Source organism: Botrytis sinoallii (genome assembly GCF_014898435.1).
Source record: "Botrytis sinoallii strain Bc 23 chromosome Unknown BSIN_011, whole genome shotgun sequence".
NCBI classification, from domain to species: domain Eukaryota; kingdom Fungi; phylum Ascomycota; class Leotiomycetes; order Helotiales; family Sclerotiniaceae; genus Botrytis; species Botrytis sinoallii.
In genome coordinates this window covers 1,108,561-1,126,921 of record NW_024066038.1, presented here as the reverse complement: position 1 = coordinate 1,126,921, position 18,361 = coordinate 1,108,561, and the positions used below count along the sequence as shown (strand labels likewise).

The window sequence follows — 18,361 nt, the reverse complement described above, 5'->3', positions numbered from 1 at the left end:
AGAGATAAGTTATAAAGCTTTCAGATATTTTTCTGGAATAGATAAATAACCTCTTCGGAATTATAGATATTATAGTAAAACAAGAAATGTTTTATTTTTGTTAATCAATCAACTATTATTATAATAATATCGAAACTAGTATTTTCAGGTAGGTATGTAATGAAATCTATCGAAATATCTTGCCAAGCTTTTTATAGAATCGAGAATAGGTAGAGAACTCCCTCCTGGCCTCTACGATTCGAAACAGTACAATAACAATTATAATAGTTACAAACCTATTGCGTAACATAATCGTAATATCCAGACCAATAATAGTTTCGGAATAGTAATTCGAAGGTTTGGGTATAGTGCAGGTAACCAGTGGTGAGTGATTTATAATATAGATAGAGCAGGTAGGTTTTTAGGGGATCATAGTTAGGAATGTATAGTTTCTCTCAATAATATAACAGGTTGTTGTTTTCGGTATACTTAGCAAGAATGATTTTCGGGTATTTCGGGGATCCCTTTCATAGGGATTTCAGGATAGATTTGGATATAGGGTTGGCTTGGTAGCCTTTATAAAACAAGGTAAGTAGGTTGATAGAAAGGTTTAGAAGGGTTTCTGAATTTTCTAATTGTATTACGAAGTTGGGTATAAATATAGTAAATAGAATTGTAGGCTTTATAATTTTGCTATTTTCTGGTAAAGTTATAATGTTATTGGAATTTAAATGGTTGATGGTGTTGGTAGAGTTAGGGTTTCTCTAGTTACGAATAGTTACAGTGAAGTGTACTTTCTTGGCAATCTTGGGTTTGATTAGAATAATAATAACAGGAAATAAATCGAAATCCAGATTCTTTTATTTCAGGATAATACAGCTTTGATGCAGAAAGCGTTTATCCTTTTCCTTAGGGAGATCTTTTGATCTCCTGATTAATATATCAGGTTTAGCACCTAGCTTCTTAAGGCAATAGATAATTCGAAAATTAAATTGAAATAGAAATTTGGATTAATAGGTTTAATAATAATTTAATAGCTTTATAATAATGAAATACTCTAGATTTCAGTAATTAATAATAATTTGAATTAAAGAGACAGCGTTTTCCAATTTCAAGTGTTATTTTTTGAAACAGTAAATGATAGCTAATAGTTCTTTATTGTAAATCTTGTAATTATATTCAACTATCAAATATTTTTTAGAGAAAAACGTAACAAATCTTAGTATTCCTTTATTATTGTATTAAAAGAATATTCTGGTAGATATATAATCAAAAACATCAGTTTCTAAAATGACTTCCTTTTCCTAATCGAAGGAAGTCAGAATAAGAGCTTCAATAAACACTCACTTCAATTAATCAAACGCTTTTTAACAAGCAGAACTTTACAGAAACAGAATATTCTTTCTAATCAGATTTACCATCAGACTGATAATCTTTAAGAAATCTCTAATAAATTGTTAATAGAAGTTTACAAACCCAATAAACACTTGAATATCAATTACAATAACAAGCAGTTTCCAATCCATAATAATTCTGATTTTCTCTGGGTCCATTCGAATATCATCCCTTTCTATAATAAGATCTAAAAACTTGATTTCGGATTTCAGGAATTCGCACTTTTCGAATTTAATAAACAAACCGGCTTCCTGTAGTATTTATAGAATCTTCTGGATATAACAGATATATTTCTTTCGGGTTTAATTATATATTAGAATATCATCTAGATAAACAATACAAAATACATTCAAGTATTTTTATAGAGAATTGTTAATAAATCTCTAAAAGATTGTAGGTGCTTTTGTTAGCCTAAACAATATAATCAGAGATTCAAACAATCCAAATCGGGTATAAAATATAATCAAATACTCTTGCCCTTTTTTTATTTTTATATTGTTGAAGATAGAAATAATATCAATCTTATTAAAATACTTTATTCTTTTTAAATTATTCAAAGATTTCTTTATTAATAATAAAAAATATCAATTCTTAATTGAAAGATTATTCAGAATACAATAATCTATATAAAACCAAAGGTTTCTATTAGTTTTCTTGATAAACAAAATAAGGGAAACAATAGAGAAAAAGCTTGGCCAGATAAACCCTTTTCTAAAATTCTCTTCTAACCATTCTTTTAGAATTTCTAATTTAGAATGGGATATAAAATATAAAGTATCGAAAAGAAAAACAGTTTTTTCTTTAAAACAAATCTCATAATCATATAATCAATAAGAAAATAGCTTTTTTACATTCTTTAGGAAAAAGATATCTTTCCAATTTCGGAATTCGAATAATAGGTTTTTAGAATTAAATACCTTCTTTTTTTTATTTAGAATATTATTGATTTGTTTAATCAATATTTAAAATATTTTATATTTCCAGTAAGTGTAAACCGAATAAGCTTTCAGGGAGATTGTAGTTATATTCTTATTCTTTAATTTTTCAAAGCAGGTAAGTAGATATATAGATCAAGCTTTTGAAGGAATATCTGGTAGAGCTTTTATGCAAAACAAATAAAACAGAGTATTACAAAATTTATAGCAAAACAAACTATCAAACTAAAACAAGTTTATTGTAAAGTCGATATAGGAATTGTATTTCTTAAGCTAAGCTATCCCTAGCACAATAGGATAATAGGCTAGCTCGATTATATACAAAATAATCTTTTTCTCGATATAATTGTTAATTCTAAATCCTATTTGAATATAAAAAATAATTCGATTGTTAGGTAGAGTGTTTTTATCAAATCCTATAACTTCGAATACTATAGATAGTTAATGTATTAATATTTTCTGGGAAGATATCTAATTTCGATTTACAAAGGCAATTCCTTTGTATTCGCTATTGATTATAATATATATCGGGAGGGTATCTTTTTCTAAAAACAGGGTAATGGGTAGAATTATTAAATCTATATAATTATTTAATTCATTTTCTAAAGGAAGACTATGAGTAGTAGTAGTAAATAAATGAAGGGTACACAAAGGATTATTTTGATTACAGTTTAGATTAGACATATCCCGTTTCCCAAATTAACTAAGTTGATTGGCGAGCGGGGAGGAGAGCAAAGTGGGGAATGGATAGGGACTCGGCTTTTCGAAGAATTGTTTGGTATAGAGCTGGTTTTTATAAAGCTGGTTGTAGTAATAGTAATTCGGAGTTGAATAGAATAAATATCGGGGTATAAGTAGTTTTGTATTAAATGACTGGTAGAGCTGTAATAATAATATTTGTTATATTCCCGCTGTAAACCCAAATTTCTAGTAGTATATTCCTTTTTTTCTAAGTTCAGGTTTATTGGATCTTCAGGAGTAAACTTCGGGCTAGCGAGTTATAAAGGCGGAGCAGTAATTATTCTTTGGAATAAAATTTCGAAAATAATAGAACGAATATAATGGATTTGTTATTAATATTAATAAAATCGGTTATCAAGTTATTATAGGTAATTAATGTATTAACAAAATTCACAGATTGGAATAGGATTATACAATAGTATATCTTATAGTTTGCAAGAGATTCCTTGAAATAGAAGTAGGGTTAAAGTATTATCAAATATCTCTTTTTTTAAGGCAAATCTCTGGAATTCTATAAAAAAGGTATTAAAATCGAAATGTCTTTATTTCAGTATATATAATTTATTCTATGCGTTTTATATTTGATCAAAATTCCCAAAAGCGTTTTCAAAATATTCAAGAAATACAGTATAATTAATGAATTGAGGAATTTTATAGGAGATCTTAGATAGTATAAGTTCGTATACCTTTTCAGTAAATCTTCCAGTAGTATAAATCAAGCAGACAGAAGTCGTCGGGAATCTATTATTATTTGCATTCAATTTTCTATATATTTGTTGAACGAATCTATACAGATCAGAGTGAATGTTATCAAACTTTTTCGGATTGGGGATGCGCTTACTTAATCGAGTGGTTGGAGCAGGTACAGTGGGTTCAGGGATAGAGTTAGCGGGAGTTTCGGGAGATACGGTTTCCAAATGAATAGGTATAATAAACGTGGATTCGATAAGACAATCAAGTAAACAGGTATTTTGAATAATAACCTGCTTGTATAGAACGATTTGAATATATTTGCAAATTAGGAATTTGGAAATTTTGTATTTAAATAATCTATTGATCTCCTCTAGCTCAATATAATATATAAATATTGATTAAAGATATTAATACCAAACCTGGGGGTCCTCCAATACAGAAATGCCAAATTCTGAGGAATCCTCAAACTGATTAGATGGGTGCGGAGCAATCATCACGAAAGTGATATTTTAATAGATAAGAGCTATATAATATTATAGGGGTAAGCGGGTAGGATAAAGTTCTAATAACTTTATCCTAATCTAGCAAAGTTATATTGATTCGGGTAATAGGTTCAGATTGAGGATTAAGATATAGCTTAAAAAACTACAATACAGAATCTTCTGAATTAAAGATATATAGAATTTTCATAGCGAGCTAGCCCGATCAGGCCCTAGCTCGCTTGCGCTCCAGTGCGAGCGCTCCTTTCGGTCCTCTCCGGTAGGATCAGCATATCACGTGAGCTCACACCGTGACAACATAGCAAAGTTAGCGAAATGCTATAGAATAGAAGTAAAGAACTTAATACAATACCTGAAAACTACAATTATTCAAAAACTCAAATACAAATCCGAAAAAGTACAATACCAAATTACAAAGAAATACAATCTACCAGTAAATATTATAAAAATCTTTACTAACACAAACTAAACAAATAATCGATATAATCGGAAAAGTATTTCTGGAGGAGTTGCTATATTCTATAACGGATTAATATTGTAGACTAATAAAAAGTAGAATTTAATAGCGATATCAAATACTAAATCCGAATACATATCAATAACAATATTCACTAAGTAAAGGAAATGATTAACTCAAGTACTCAAAGATTTTGGAAAGGCTGAATATATATCTGCATACAGAAATACTGTTTAACTGTTAGATAATAATCAAAAAGTAATTGCTTTAACCAAGAATTCACATTTATATAAACAATCAAAGTATATCGATATATATTACCACTTCATTAGGGATCTTACTGAAAAAGAAAAAGTGGTAATTAGTTACATCAATATATTGGATATGATAACAAATAGGATAACTAAACCCTTAACAAGAATAGCATTCGAAAAATTCAAAAACATACTGAGATTGAGATAATAGAAGTACGGAAGATTAGGGAGATTAAAGGTGGTAATTTTTATAGGGAAATGTTAAAAGGAATAGAAGTTACCGGTGTTAAGCACATATAATGATTAGTAATACAACTACCTAAACAGACTAGATTAAACGAATTATAGATAGACATATTGATCTCCTTATATAATATTATGGGGAGATTAATATACTTACACACATAATTATATAGTTAATATAGAGGCCTCTTCCACCCAATCTTCTAATACTTTATATAATTAAACTATTAAAAAGTATTATACTATATTCAGATCATATAATCATATACAAATTGAATTTCTAGATATAGAAAATATAATCAATATATATCATATAAATATTCCATAAAATCCAATATATAAATTTCTTTCACTACACTCCGAAATATATTTCTCTCTAAAAATTACCTCTTACCCTCTACCCCTCTACCCCTCCCTCTTCTTTTCTTTTTTTTCCATCCCATCCCATCCCATCTCTATCCCTTTATATACTTTTTTCCTACAATACACATTCCCCTCAATACAATCAATCAATCAATCAATCAATCAATCAATCAATCAATCAATCAATCAATCAATCAATCAATCAATCAATCAATCAATCAATCAATCAATCAATCAATCAATCAATCAATCAATCAATCAATCAATCAATCAATCAATCAATCAATCAATCAATCAATCAATCAATCAATCAATCAATCAATCAATCAATCAATCAATCAATCAATCAATCAATCAATCAATCAATCAATCAATCAATCAATCAATCAATCAATCAATCAATCAATCAATCAATCAATCAATCAATCAATCAATCAATCAATCAATCAATCATCATCAATCAATCAATCAATTACTCAACTCAACTCAACCCAACACAAACCCATCCCCCCCTTGCACACACCCGTCCACATTCTCCAAACCTTATTCCTACCTACCCTCCTCCTCACCCTCCAAAAAGTGGACAACAAATACCCTCTAGGTTTTATTCTCGGCAGCCAAGAATGCGTATGTGGACGGAGAAATGTTTTTAATTCTTTGTATGTCATTATCCGTAGCTACCTGAGTATTCCCGAGCGGTGAGGGTAGGGGAGGGTAGGGGAGGCGGATGGGATGGGATGGGATGGGTGGGATGTCGGAGATTTCGGAGGGTTTGTTGTGTAGATGGATTTGTGTAGATGGAGTTTGTGTAGATTGCCCTGGAGAGGTGATATGGTGGACGTGTGGAGGTGATTGGGCTGAAGATTTTTGCATATCCATCGAGCAGATGTATGGTAGAGTGTTTAGCTAGGTAGGTAGGATGGTAGGTGGGTAGGGGGAGTTGGGTAGAGGGATGGATGTAGAGGGAGAGGAAGGGTATGAAGAGAGGGTATACGTTATTGTAGGTATTGGTAATATTGTTTTAGTAGGTAGGTTGGTGGGTATATAGATAAATAGATAGATATATATAGAGAGAGAGAGAGAGAGAGAGATGGTAGATGTATAATAATCAAGAATACTAATATATATTCGAATCTTTAATCTCGTAATATTGTGTATATATTCTACATATATAGTATACATATCTATCTAATTTTTCCATTCAAATCAAAAACATCATCCCAAGTAATATACACCAAGTATGCAGCTAAAAATCCGCGCATCATCCCACCTCTTCCATCCAAATTCCCTCTCCCTACCTACGGCCATCCATAGGTTACCCAAGCCCAACCCATGCACCATCCGTCCACAAAATAAAGTACAAGATGGGGAACCAGTGCGGGGATGTGGGGATCTGGAGAGTGGACGACAGGACCACAAATTCCCTATCCGAGCCGTATGCACTCACTGCCATTGATTACCCATCTTGCGAGAAATCTTACCGGCCGGCGTGGCATATTTCATTCTGTTTATTTCATTCGATGATTGTTCGGATTTGATGTGATATGATGTGATGTGATCAGATTTGATTACCTAAATACCTATGTATCCATCATGCAAACAGCTGATCATTACGCCTTCCAATTTTCCTCCATGTTGGAAACTCCACTACCATAGCACTAGGTAACGATACCAAGATCTGAAAACGTGGAAGGAAATACACTAAAGTGTAAGAGAGCATTCATCTCATAATCCAACAACCCAGTTCCCACCGCGTCCACTCTGTGAAAAATGGGATTCCATGGTAAACGACCAGCCAACCATTCTTCAAGCAAGATGTGGGTGCGAAAGTATGGGGAGTGAGAAAACCTGGGGATGTCAGCTGCGTTGTACTTCGTATGTGTATTACCTACATACCTGGCTCGTCTGGGTACTCGATGGAAAGGTAAGAGGATCGTCGTGTGGTTTGCTAGCCACGAGAGATGGTGAGGATACGGAAAGAGAATTGGAATACGTAAATGAGAGGTGGACGCTTCAGGGGGGTTGCTGGATGCTGGAGGGTTGGACTTGGCTTTGATAATGGGGGGGGTTTTCATTTTGGTTGTGCCTGATTCATTTGGAGAGGTGGTTGTGCTGGTGCTAGGACCCGCACCCGAGGCTTTGACATGTCATGACGGGGTGATCAAAGAGTTGAGATGGATGGATGGGATGAACGGTTATATAAAGAGGAGCGGTTGAACCCTTGAGCTTTCTTTTTTTGAAGTTCTAAGTTCTAAGTTTGCAGTTGTGAATTGTGAATTGTGCAGAAGATTCTTTTTGTATATCCTCTTCTTTAATACTTAATTCTCTCGCGCTCTCCTCTCTTCTGGAGTTGAAAAATTAACAGAACAGAAGATCCTTCTTCTCATTCTCATTCTCATTCTCATACCATAAATCACACATCTACACATCCAACCACAAAAATGAGGAATCCCCTCCTCTCCACCCTCCTCCTAGGCTCTTCACTCCTAGGAGCCGCAACATGTCTCAACACCACGATATCCAATTCCTTCGTCAACATGTTTTCCACGGACGGTGATCTCATCGATTCCACCTCTGGCAAGATCGATTATTTCGAAGGCCAATTTCTATGGTACGGCTTAAACTTCGGCTGTGGCGAAGCTTTCTGCGGAATTGAGAGTTGGAGTTCGCTGGATTTAGTCACGGTATGTTTATTTTTCCACTTTTGCTATATTGTGAGCTTCAGAGCTTGTTTGAGAACCAATAATTTTCTTGAAAAAAATCATGGGATGAATTGTATTGGAGTACTAATCTGATATCTCACAGTGGTCCTCCAACGGTCTACTCTTCGACCCCAAAGAAAACGCCACGGCCACCATCTGCGAAGCATCCGGCGATTGCGGAAGACCGCACATGCTCTATGATTCCGCCCGTGCCCTCTACATCCTCTGGGTCAACGCCGGTGTTCCTGGCTACGTAATCTTCACATCCTCTTCTCCCACCTCCGGATTCGTGCCTGAATCCTCCCGTGCTCTCGTAGGATACCAACCCGAACCCGCAACCCAGCAAGCGGGTGACTTCTCAGTCGCCATGATTAACGGAACGGGTTATATCGCCTATTCTCTCATTGATTTCACCACTCTCGGAGCATCCATCTGGCCTCCTTTCAAACAGTCCATCTACATCCAGCAACTCACCAGCGATTTCATGAACACGACTGGAAACGCAACACAGGTTCTCCCCGTAGGAGATCTCGTGGATTTCCAAGCCGAATCTCCAGATATTTTCTACCGCGATGGATACTACTACATCTCCGCATCTAACACGTGTGGTTTCTGCCAAGGAACAATCTTGATCATGTACCGCGCCACCGATATCTCCGGCCCATGGACTCGTCAAATCATCAGCAGCGATACATGCGGTGGACAAACCACCGGTGTTTTGACCATTCCATCCTCTACCGGCGGTGACGCAACCTACGTGCACCAAGCCGATATCCAAGCTAGCGCTCCCCTTGCCGGCCCCCGGAACGCACAACACGGTCATCAATTCCAAGTTCTCAATTTCAACTCCGACGGTTCAATCCAAGATTTGGATTGTTCCGCCTCCCTCAGCACCACCATCACGCTCCCATCCACCAACAGCAGTACCCCCATCAACGGCCTAGCCAAGAGCGCCCCCCTCGGTTCCGGAAACGAACATCAAGACTACTACCTCAACTGTTCGCTCCCCCAATACGCCCTCTACCAAACCTTCTCGACCCCGCAAGCCGGAAATCTCACAACCGTCAGCATCAACCTCGCCGGCGACGCCCCAACCGACAACGTCACCCTCACCATCTTCCGCTTCTCCAACACCACCGCGCTCTTCTCCCCCTTCTACCAATGGGAAACCCTCTCTACCCTCGACGTCACACCCGCAGAATTAAGCGCCGCCGTGCTCGCCATTTCCATCCCCGTCGGACAAGAAGTTTCCGCAGGCGATAATATCGGCATCGCGATTACCAGTTTGGGAATCACACCCGTGTGTGTAGCGATGCGCGGAACAAATAGTGAATATGCGACTACGTGGGCGGGAGCTGCAAATGGTGGATTTGTCCCTGCGCAAAGTGTGGGAGAGAAGGGTGCGAACACGGGATCGGGTGCAGTTTTGTATGCGCAGGGTGCTAACCAGGTTAGTTTCAGAGGGAAGAATGGGAATGAGATTCCAATTTTGGAGGTCAGTGGGAGAGAACTTAAATGGTATGCCATTGTTGAATAGATGGATGGGGAAAATATAGATTTATGTATAATGAGATATTGGTAATGACATTTATGAAGACAAAGTAAATTAATTTTGAATTTTGCATCTCCGGTGAAGTGATCACTTTTAACCTAAAGATCTTTGTTTTCTAAACATTGGTAGGACGAGTAAATTAGTCTAAGAGATGAAAAGAAGAAAACTTTAAGGCGTTCGTAGGTACTTGATAGTACCACGATGCGTTACTTGAGTTTTGGGATTGTGTCTATTGAGCTTGGAACGATCACAAATGACCGAAAACATAGAATATATCCAAGTCCCCGTAAATGAAAAAAGAAATACAAAACCCTCACCAAGAGATATGTGTAAATACGATCATGAAGGTACACAAGCATGATCAGACAGAGATACACAAACAAATACTATAGTGTCTTGCGATACATCATATATTCTTTGCTAAGCAACTTTCATACACGGAAACATCTCTCTCTTCTCCAAAACATCTGCCAAGGTGAACATTTGTTGGATTCCAGTCTTATCTCCCAAATTCGACATCTAACAATAATCCAATCCCGCTGAAGATTGGAAATTGTTCATCGGCCTGAATTAAGTAGAGGCCAAAGAAGAAAATAAGTACTAGCGATATGAGGAACGACACTAATAGATAGCGGACCTGTGATGAAGTTTTTATCAGGTGAGCCGCTAATTCCTGATGAAGTATGTACTTTGGGAACATCACCACAGTATTGAGGTAGAGAAGCAAAAATATCATCAAATCATTCTTGTAAGGTTGTAAACCAAAGACAATAATCCATACTGGCAATAGGATGTATGGATTGTCCCTCTTCAAATTGTCTACCAATTTCTTCATAAATGAATATGCGACAGGTACGAAGATAATTCCAAATTTGAGTTAGCCAGAGGTCTGAGTATACATGATAACATGTACCGAATATCGTACCTGATGTAGATACGATGGGAATAGAATTGTAATGCCATTGGGGTGATCTGGACATCTCAATCGCGAGAGACGAAAACTTTATGTCCAAGTCTATAGCTGCTCTAATTATGGAAGAACTTTCAAGAAGTATACCATCCTTATATCAGCACGAAACGTGGTCAATTCCACAATCAGGTGGTTCAACTTCCAGGCTGGATTATTTGCATCTAAAAACCTGCAGCGTGTTTCTGTAACTCAATCAAATCATCAGGAACCCGAAATGAATGCCAGATACAACTTTGTAGGAGAATTGAATTCATTTGAAAAAACAATTGAAGTCCATGCCGAGTCTCCATTTGACGAAACCCACGTAATTTTAGCATGGATGTTGCACCAGATATATGGCTATCACAATCCATCAAGGTATCTAAATTTTGAAAGGTGAGTACTCCAAATGTATTGAACAGAACCACGGATATAATAGTGTAATCTTTGGTGGCCTCTTCGATGGATGTCAATGCTTCATTGACAAGATGGAGTGCGTAACCAAAGGATTGAGTTGCTTTCTGAAGAAGAAACGGATATTTGAAAGCATAAGCATATGCAGCTAAAGAAACTGCAGTGATGGTTGTGTAGAGTGTGTGGTTGATATTGGGATCGTTGCGATGAAAGAATAAATACTCATAATATCCTTTGACAGGACCAGAGTCCCGAAATATGTGAGTAGAAAGAAAGAAGTCATTGCACGATCATTGATAGTGTTTGAAATCTCTTTGGAAAGAATGATAGGTGGTGGTTGAGACTTGAATGCGAGTGGGCCTGCTTTAGGAGTATCAATGATGGCTGCTGAAGACATAGGCGGCATTTTTGCCAAAGAATGAGAAGTTGCGTACCATATATCATACAGGAAGCCCTTTCTTTAGACTTCAAAGGCTCATTATGTGCAGAATTTTCAAAATCTCTCACATCTGAGTACTGGAACATTCTTTCCAAAGAATCTCCATATTGTGGACACTTCCAGCCAGCTTTTAAACATTGATTACAAGCTGGCATCACTTCGTCACACTAACTTGTGGTCAGTAATGTATTGCAACTCTCGGGAACCAACCAGGCAACTTACCTTAATCTTCCGTTTCCTACAAGTCTGACATCCTTTCGATAATTGCCGTGACGACGTGCCATCATAAATTAAAACGATGTTGCTGCTGTTCAAGTAGCAAGAGGGAATAGAAATTTACAAGAATGAAAGTCATCCAACTCCAATCTCATTCTCTCGCTCGCAATACTTTCCAAAGAAATGGATTGAAAATCATATATGGAAATCATTATGGCTGACAAAATTGATTGATATTTGAAGATAATGCAGGAAGATGGGAAAATGTAAGACAGAGGGGCGCGAAGGCGTGCACAGGGTTTAGTTCACTCAAGTGAAGCTAAACTATTCTCAGAAGGTACGGTCCAACCAATCATTGAGACGAATTCAATAATGTTTCAACCGCGACAGCATCCTTCATCATTATTAATTCACATCATCACCAACATACACCAGGTTTTCCCCCAAATCTGCTTCCTTCAATTGATATATTGATTAGCAACACAACTCTCGTATTTACTAATTATCCTCCAAGATAAACTGCACAACAATCACTCCATTCTTCCACCATGGAGGACTACATATATCTCAGTATGCGACAATGTTGTACCTCCAGTAGATTCTCGAAATCACTCTTCCCATTCATATCTTGAGACGGGACCTTTCCTTCTTTCATTCATCATTTCAGCCAGTATGGCAAAGAAACCTACAATTCTCATTACAGGTTGTAGTGATGGAAGTATCGGGCATTCTCTAGCTCTCGAATTTGTTCGTCAAAACTACCATGTTTTCGCCAGCTCTCGTCGACTCAGTACAATGAAATCTCTTGAGAAAGATCCTGATATTACCTTGATTGAACTCGATGTTACATCGCCTTCCTCAATCCAAGCAGCCTGCGAAAGAATATCTGCGGCCACGGGCGGAACTCTTGATATCCTCTACCAGAATGCCGGAGTACGAACAATAACCCTCGCCATGCATTGTGACTACGCATTGGCTCTAAAGATTTTCGGTACAAATATACTTGGAATAGTTGAGATCACTAGAGTCTTTATGCCGCTTTTGATGAAAGCTGGCCCTGGAAGTAGGATTGCATTCTCTAGCAGTCTGGCTGGGTATATGCCAATCCCAACCCAATCACTTTATAATGCATCAAAAGCCGCTCTACACTCGTATATATCGACTTTGGAGCTCGAACTTAAGCCCTTTGGAATATTCGTTATCGATGTGGCTTCAGGTACAGTTGGTACCGCCATGTTGACTCAGAATCAAATGGAAATATTACCAGAAGGTATGTATCATCATCCTCGAGTCTTTTGTTCATATCTTGCTAATATCTTTCACCGCAGACTCTCCATACAAATTAATCGAATCCGATCTTAATGAAGCTTGGGTCAGAATTGGAGGAGGAATACCAGTGGAAGCATACACCAAGCATGTTGTTCAAAAGATCCTTCAAATGAATCCACCTCAGCGTTTCTTTGCTGGAGCCGGCGCAACATTAGGATGGGCGATTGATAAGTTGAATGCGGGTTGGATTTATAAAGCATTCTTTTGGAAAATCTTTGCGTTGGGTAAACTCTCACAAGCGCAACATTAGGATGGATTTATCCTCTAGGCTTTTTAGTCCCCAGAGACACTGGTCTAAAGCAAAGTTGTTATGGATATATTAGAATTGTGACAATTTTCATATGTCGCTCGAGCATTCTTTTATTTAATTGAATCCAAATGAAGAATTTCAACGATACTTGCGGTACTTTCATTCCCGAGGTCATTTGTGCAACATTTTGCATTCACTATATTGTTTGCAAGACTCCCGCGAGTATGAGAACGCACAGCCACTATGACTTTCAAACGTTGCAGGTGACCTTGTGATTCATACCTAGGTAGCCCTAGGTAGGTACATTTACTAATTAGGAAGTGATTCAAAACAACTCAGAGATCCATCTCTTGGTCAGCTTCTACCGTACCTTTCCACTACCCATATCAAGTTCGCGACTGAATGGTATTGAGCTCCTTCTCGATACGAAAAATTCCACAAACTCATGATTTCACCAAATCCACCAAATACGATAACATGTGTCTCATAACAATCCAACGTTATACCCACTGCCTTTGCATCACTACTCACATCACTATCTGCCGTGATATGATCAACAAATATCAGTTATTCTCACTAAGGCAAACTGCAGATTTCGGAGAAGAAGAGGCAAAAGATTGTCGGGTCAGACAAGATGCTCGAGCCTCACTTGAGATTCCATGCGGCAATACAAGCTGCACTCCAAGTATGAAGCGAATAGATTGGACAATAGGTGATAGGAACATGAATGCAATGTTGATTGCGAAACGAAATACTTTGAGAAAAAATAACGACTCCGTATCCAGTATGATTACATTGGGAGACGAGGTTGAGTTGAGAAGGGGTGGACATTAGTGATTTTGAGAAGAGGATTTGGGGGTTTCTCGTGGATATCAGATTGAGAGGATTGCCACAAATCTTGCCAAGATTTCCGCTTCCAACGGAATGGATGATGGATTGCCGGAGAAGCCACAATGATGGATCAGGTCCAGTTGCTGGGTGTTACCGTCGGGGGTACAATGATTCCAAGCCACCGCTCGTTTTGTTGTCTTGATCTTGGTTCTCCGCCTCTACACGCATTCTGCTAAGGGGAGCTACACACGTTTATGTCCCCCGTCGGCTATATGGATCATACTACACGTATAGCACTTTTTCAAAACATTTTACTTTGCTTGGCAGATAGGGTTGTCGCCTCAATATCAATCTTATCTCTCAATATCAGCTTACATATGGATTCACTGCGCCACATTCAGATGATGATAACAACATTTCGGTACTGGATTCAGTTACTTAAGCTTAACCTGTACCTAGGTAGTACTGGTAACCGATTTGGCAGTGTAGTGGCGGGATTATTGAAGCTTGGCACAATGACGGCATGGCTTCATGAGTAATTACTTAAATAGCTTGCCAACTGAACCTTATTCATACACCCCATCCACATTTATTCATCTGGTTTCTCAAGATCCCCATCTTCTTTTCTCAATTAAGAGTTGTGCGGGGAGCTTGGCATTTACGAAATTCCCAAATTGAATATAAACAAGAAGGCCAAGAAATATCTAGTGAATATTCTTCCAAATACTACAATCCGCAGTAAATATTGAAGCTACTCCGTACCTCATAGCGATGTTTGTTTACTTTTTGCCCTTGAGGTCTAGAAAAGCTTCTGGACGTTAGCTTTCACAGCCATGATTTCATACTTGGCGATATCAGTGCTTTTCACTTCATGCTTGGTATCACGACTGGTTTCTATATTCCAATCCTCAACTTCTCAGCTTAAATTTTTGGCAAGTAAAAGTCTGGCCATGAGATCTCTTGTCCCAAAGCAAAAATCAGGATGGGAAATATGTATAAGAAGGAGGTGAAAGTCTGGTCTCAATCATATTTCTCAACACAATCACAGCTCAACTAACATTGTAAGCTCTCTACTTTTTGAAGAATCAAACATCCAAACATCCAATACTTTAATACTTCTTATAAAACAAATCCCGATCCAGTCAATATGAAGTTCACCATTGCCGCCACAGCTGCGACCTTCCTCTTCACAACCACAGCCATCGCGGCTCCTGCAGACGGCGCAACTTATGCATCCTACGGTAGTTATCAATGGGCAAACGGGGCCCCAGTAAGCGACCAAGATGTTTCCAAGGACAACCCAAAATCCCCCGATGTACCAGCCAATATGGCAGTCGCTCCAGCTGCTCAAAGCGGGGGATCACCTTTTGTCTTCACTAGCACATACAATTTCGTTGCTCTCGGATCCGAAGTTCGCAATGGTACCGTCTCGGTTCCGGGCCCTTCAGATGCTGTCGGGTATTTTAATTATGGAATCAACGCTCATCAAGATACTATTTGCTACGTAAGTACTTGTTTTCATAAATCTAAATGATCGAATTATCTCTAACTTTTATATGAATTCAGAACATCACACTACTCAACGTAGCCGGAACATATCAATCCCCCGCCAAAACAGCAACACATATTCACGAAGCCGCTCGCGGTGCATCTGGACCTCCTCGTCTTGCATTCCCAAATCCAGTCGGTGATGATCATCGTAGAGTCAGTGTGGGCTGTATGACTGGTCCTTTCACAACTGGTATCAATGCTCCTAATAGAGGACCTGATACTAGTACCGGTTTCAAGGTTGCTCAGATTGAAGCTAATCCAGCGGGATTCTTTACAGATGCTCATACAAATCTTTTCCCATTGGGCGTTGTTAGAGGTCAGCTTGCATAGATGGAAGGTTGTTGGAAGTGGATAATTGTGGGGGTTCATAATGGTTCATGGGTTGCGATATTGGGTAATTGGGGGTAATGATTCATGTGTGGGAAATGTATTTATGATTTTTTTATATTTCGGTAGTATAATTCATTTTTTATGGAAACTTTGAGAGTGGTGTGTACAATGTGAAGGGTTCTAGGTGAGTATGTTAGCAGACTGGGTGACAGTCTCTTAAAAGTCTCTAAGCTATGGAGAGCAATGAGATGAAACGGTAAAGATTCTCTCCATTTACGACATCAGCTTGAAGATTTGGCACCTGCCGGGTCAGTTTTCACCAAGTACCTTCCTTACCTATTCACAATCATTATGATATTCCAGGGGTCAAAGGGGGCATGAGGTTTCTCACCAGTGATAACATCAAAGATTACAAGAATGATATTAGTCAGAACCAATTCACAATACATACTCACTTACTGAATTAGACAAAGTTATTTAAACAAACAAATTTATATTAAGTACCCAAACAAAAAGAAAAGTTACGAGTTTCGCCAACAAACAAGACAAAGAACCACAAAGAGAAATCTGCCTACCTTAAACAAAGTTTCAAAACAAAGAAATGAAAGATGAATCCTCAAGCCACTCGACTCCGGATCTCGTCCAATCGAATCACAACTTACCTTATCCCAGTGGCGAACACTCCGGACACAATGCCTCATCAATCCACGTAACATCCGCATCTCCATCGAATGTGGGACCGGTGAGATAGTTACAGCAGGTGGTGCAACCATCGCCGATAGTTTTGTACCCCATGAGTCCGCAACAACAGCATTTTACCTCTTGGAATTTGCAGACTTGGCAGGCGAGGGAGGGGGAGTGGATCGAGGGGTCCCATAGGATGGGCATTTTGAGGGATTTGGAGTGGGGTGTTTTGGGGGTGAAATTTGTGGGGTGTTGGAATTGGGTTGTTGTTTTTGTTGATGGTGATGATGATGATGATAGTTGAATTGTTTGATGAGTGATATGTTTGGTTTGGAGACATTTTATTATACACGTATCGTTACTATTGTTCATACCTTGTACTTGGATTTACGGAGGGGTTGTTTAGATGTTGTTTTTGGTACAAAGAGATTTCTCACAACTTTATGTGGATATGATATTTTACAAAATCGTGGAAAGGACTCACTAATTCGCCCCTCCCGGTCGAGACATCTATAGTTACGATAGAATTGAGTAAGGAATTGTGGAATTGCTCCATGTTCTTTTCCTGGGGATAACAAGATCGGAAGTTGGGAATAGGAAGGAGCGGGATGGTTTTCAACTGTATTATCATAGGTAGATTAGTGAAATATCTGACCGGTTCTGCAGCAATGACTTATACTTATCTGATCGACTTCATACATAGCTTTCAGCATCAAAAATCAAATCAGCTCCCTCTCCGATCTTAACCTTGGCACGATCTCAGTGCGTCTGAGGAGGAAAATAGCTTTGCTAGTTTGGCGCGCTCGATCATCTATAAAGAATGCTGGTTGTATGTATTTCTCTGGCCTAAAAATGGCCTTGAGACACGTCCACCTTATCAATCCATCTCTATCTGTTCAACAGTAGCCTTAAACTTCTAAGCTCGCTCTTCCTCTCCCTTCAAAGGCTCAATGATTTGCACATAGACGGACCTTTGGATAATGGTATATGCTGGTTCCATGAAAACACAACTCTCGCTTCATTGCAGAAACGTCGTATTAAAAGCAGCTCAACACTTGTTGGGCAGTCGATAGAATCAACCGCTTGGTACATCACATACACTCGTATACCGGCTTGGGCTTCGCTGATAAGATCTCAGCATGACCGCCAGACGAATAACATTACACAAGTTATTATCTAGGGGGGGATTTGAATAAAAAAAAACTCAAACCAACGCTGAAGCATTCGCAGATGTAAAACTGGAGGGCTGGATAGCACTTGCATCCTCGAAGGGTTGTTGGCAATGAATTTTCACCGATGCAAGCTTTACCAATGTAATATATTCGAAGTCTGCTTGATTTTCTTGACAGTACTATTACCGAACATCATCAATCATCTCTTCCTTCGACCTTGTCGCAGGAACCGTAGACATTTGGTTCATTGTGGTTCGTGGTGCCCCCACCCCCAAAATACGGAGACCATGTGGTCTCATTTGCGTTACCCCACGACAAACATTTTCCGGCTTTGTATTCAAGATCAACAATCAATTCATCTGATGATTTAGTAGTTCCATAC

At 38.2% G+C, this 18,361-nt stretch overlaps 4 protein-coding genes across 4 annotated transcripts; 3 read left to right on the top strand and 1 right to left on the bottom strand.

The window, feature by feature from the left end:
• Positions 1–8,001: 8,001 nt before the first annotated feature.
• Positions 8,002–9,799, top strand: EAF02_006966 (uncharacterized protein; the record flags this gene model as incomplete). The annotated part of the gene is made up of 2 exons (XM_038903014.1): positions 8,002–8,244; positions 8,366–9,799. 2 exons carry the CDS (start codon positions 8,002–8,004, stop codon positions 9,797–9,799), a joined length of 1,677 nt encoding a protein of 558 aa, XP_038757335.1.
• A 1,146-nt stretch (positions 9,800–10,945) lies between these two features.
• EAF02_006965 (uncharacterized protein) lies at positions 10,946–11,583 on the bottom strand (the record flags this gene model as incomplete). The annotated part of the gene is made up of 2 exons (XM_038903013.1): positions 10,946–11,334; positions 11,400–11,583. 2 exons carry the CDS (start codon positions 11,581–11,583, stop codon positions 10,946–10,948), a joined length of 573 nt encoding a protein of 190 aa, XP_038757334.1.
• A 683-nt stretch (positions 11,584–12,266) lies between these two features.
• On the top strand, positions 12,267–13,515 carry EAF02_006964 (uncharacterized protein). The gene is made up of 2 exons (XM_038903012.1): positions 12,267–13,102; positions 13,161–13,515. The coding sequence occupies exons 1-2, from the start codon at positions 12,505–12,507 to the stop codon at positions 13,409–13,411; spliced, it is 849 nt and encodes a 282-aa protein (XP_038757333.1). The 5' UTR covers positions 12,267–12,504; the 3' UTR covers positions 13,412–13,515.
• Positions 13,516–15,389: 1,874 nt separating this feature from the next.
• EAF02_006963 (uncharacterized protein) lies at positions 15,390–16,123 on the top strand (the record flags this gene model as incomplete). Its single annotated transcript, XM_038903011.1, has 2 exons — positions 15,390–15,746; positions 15,809–16,123. 2 exons carry the CDS (start codon positions 15,390–15,392, stop codon positions 16,121–16,123), a joined length of 672 nt encoding a protein of 223 aa, XP_038757332.1.
• Positions 16,124–18,361: the final 2,238 nt, after the last annotated feature.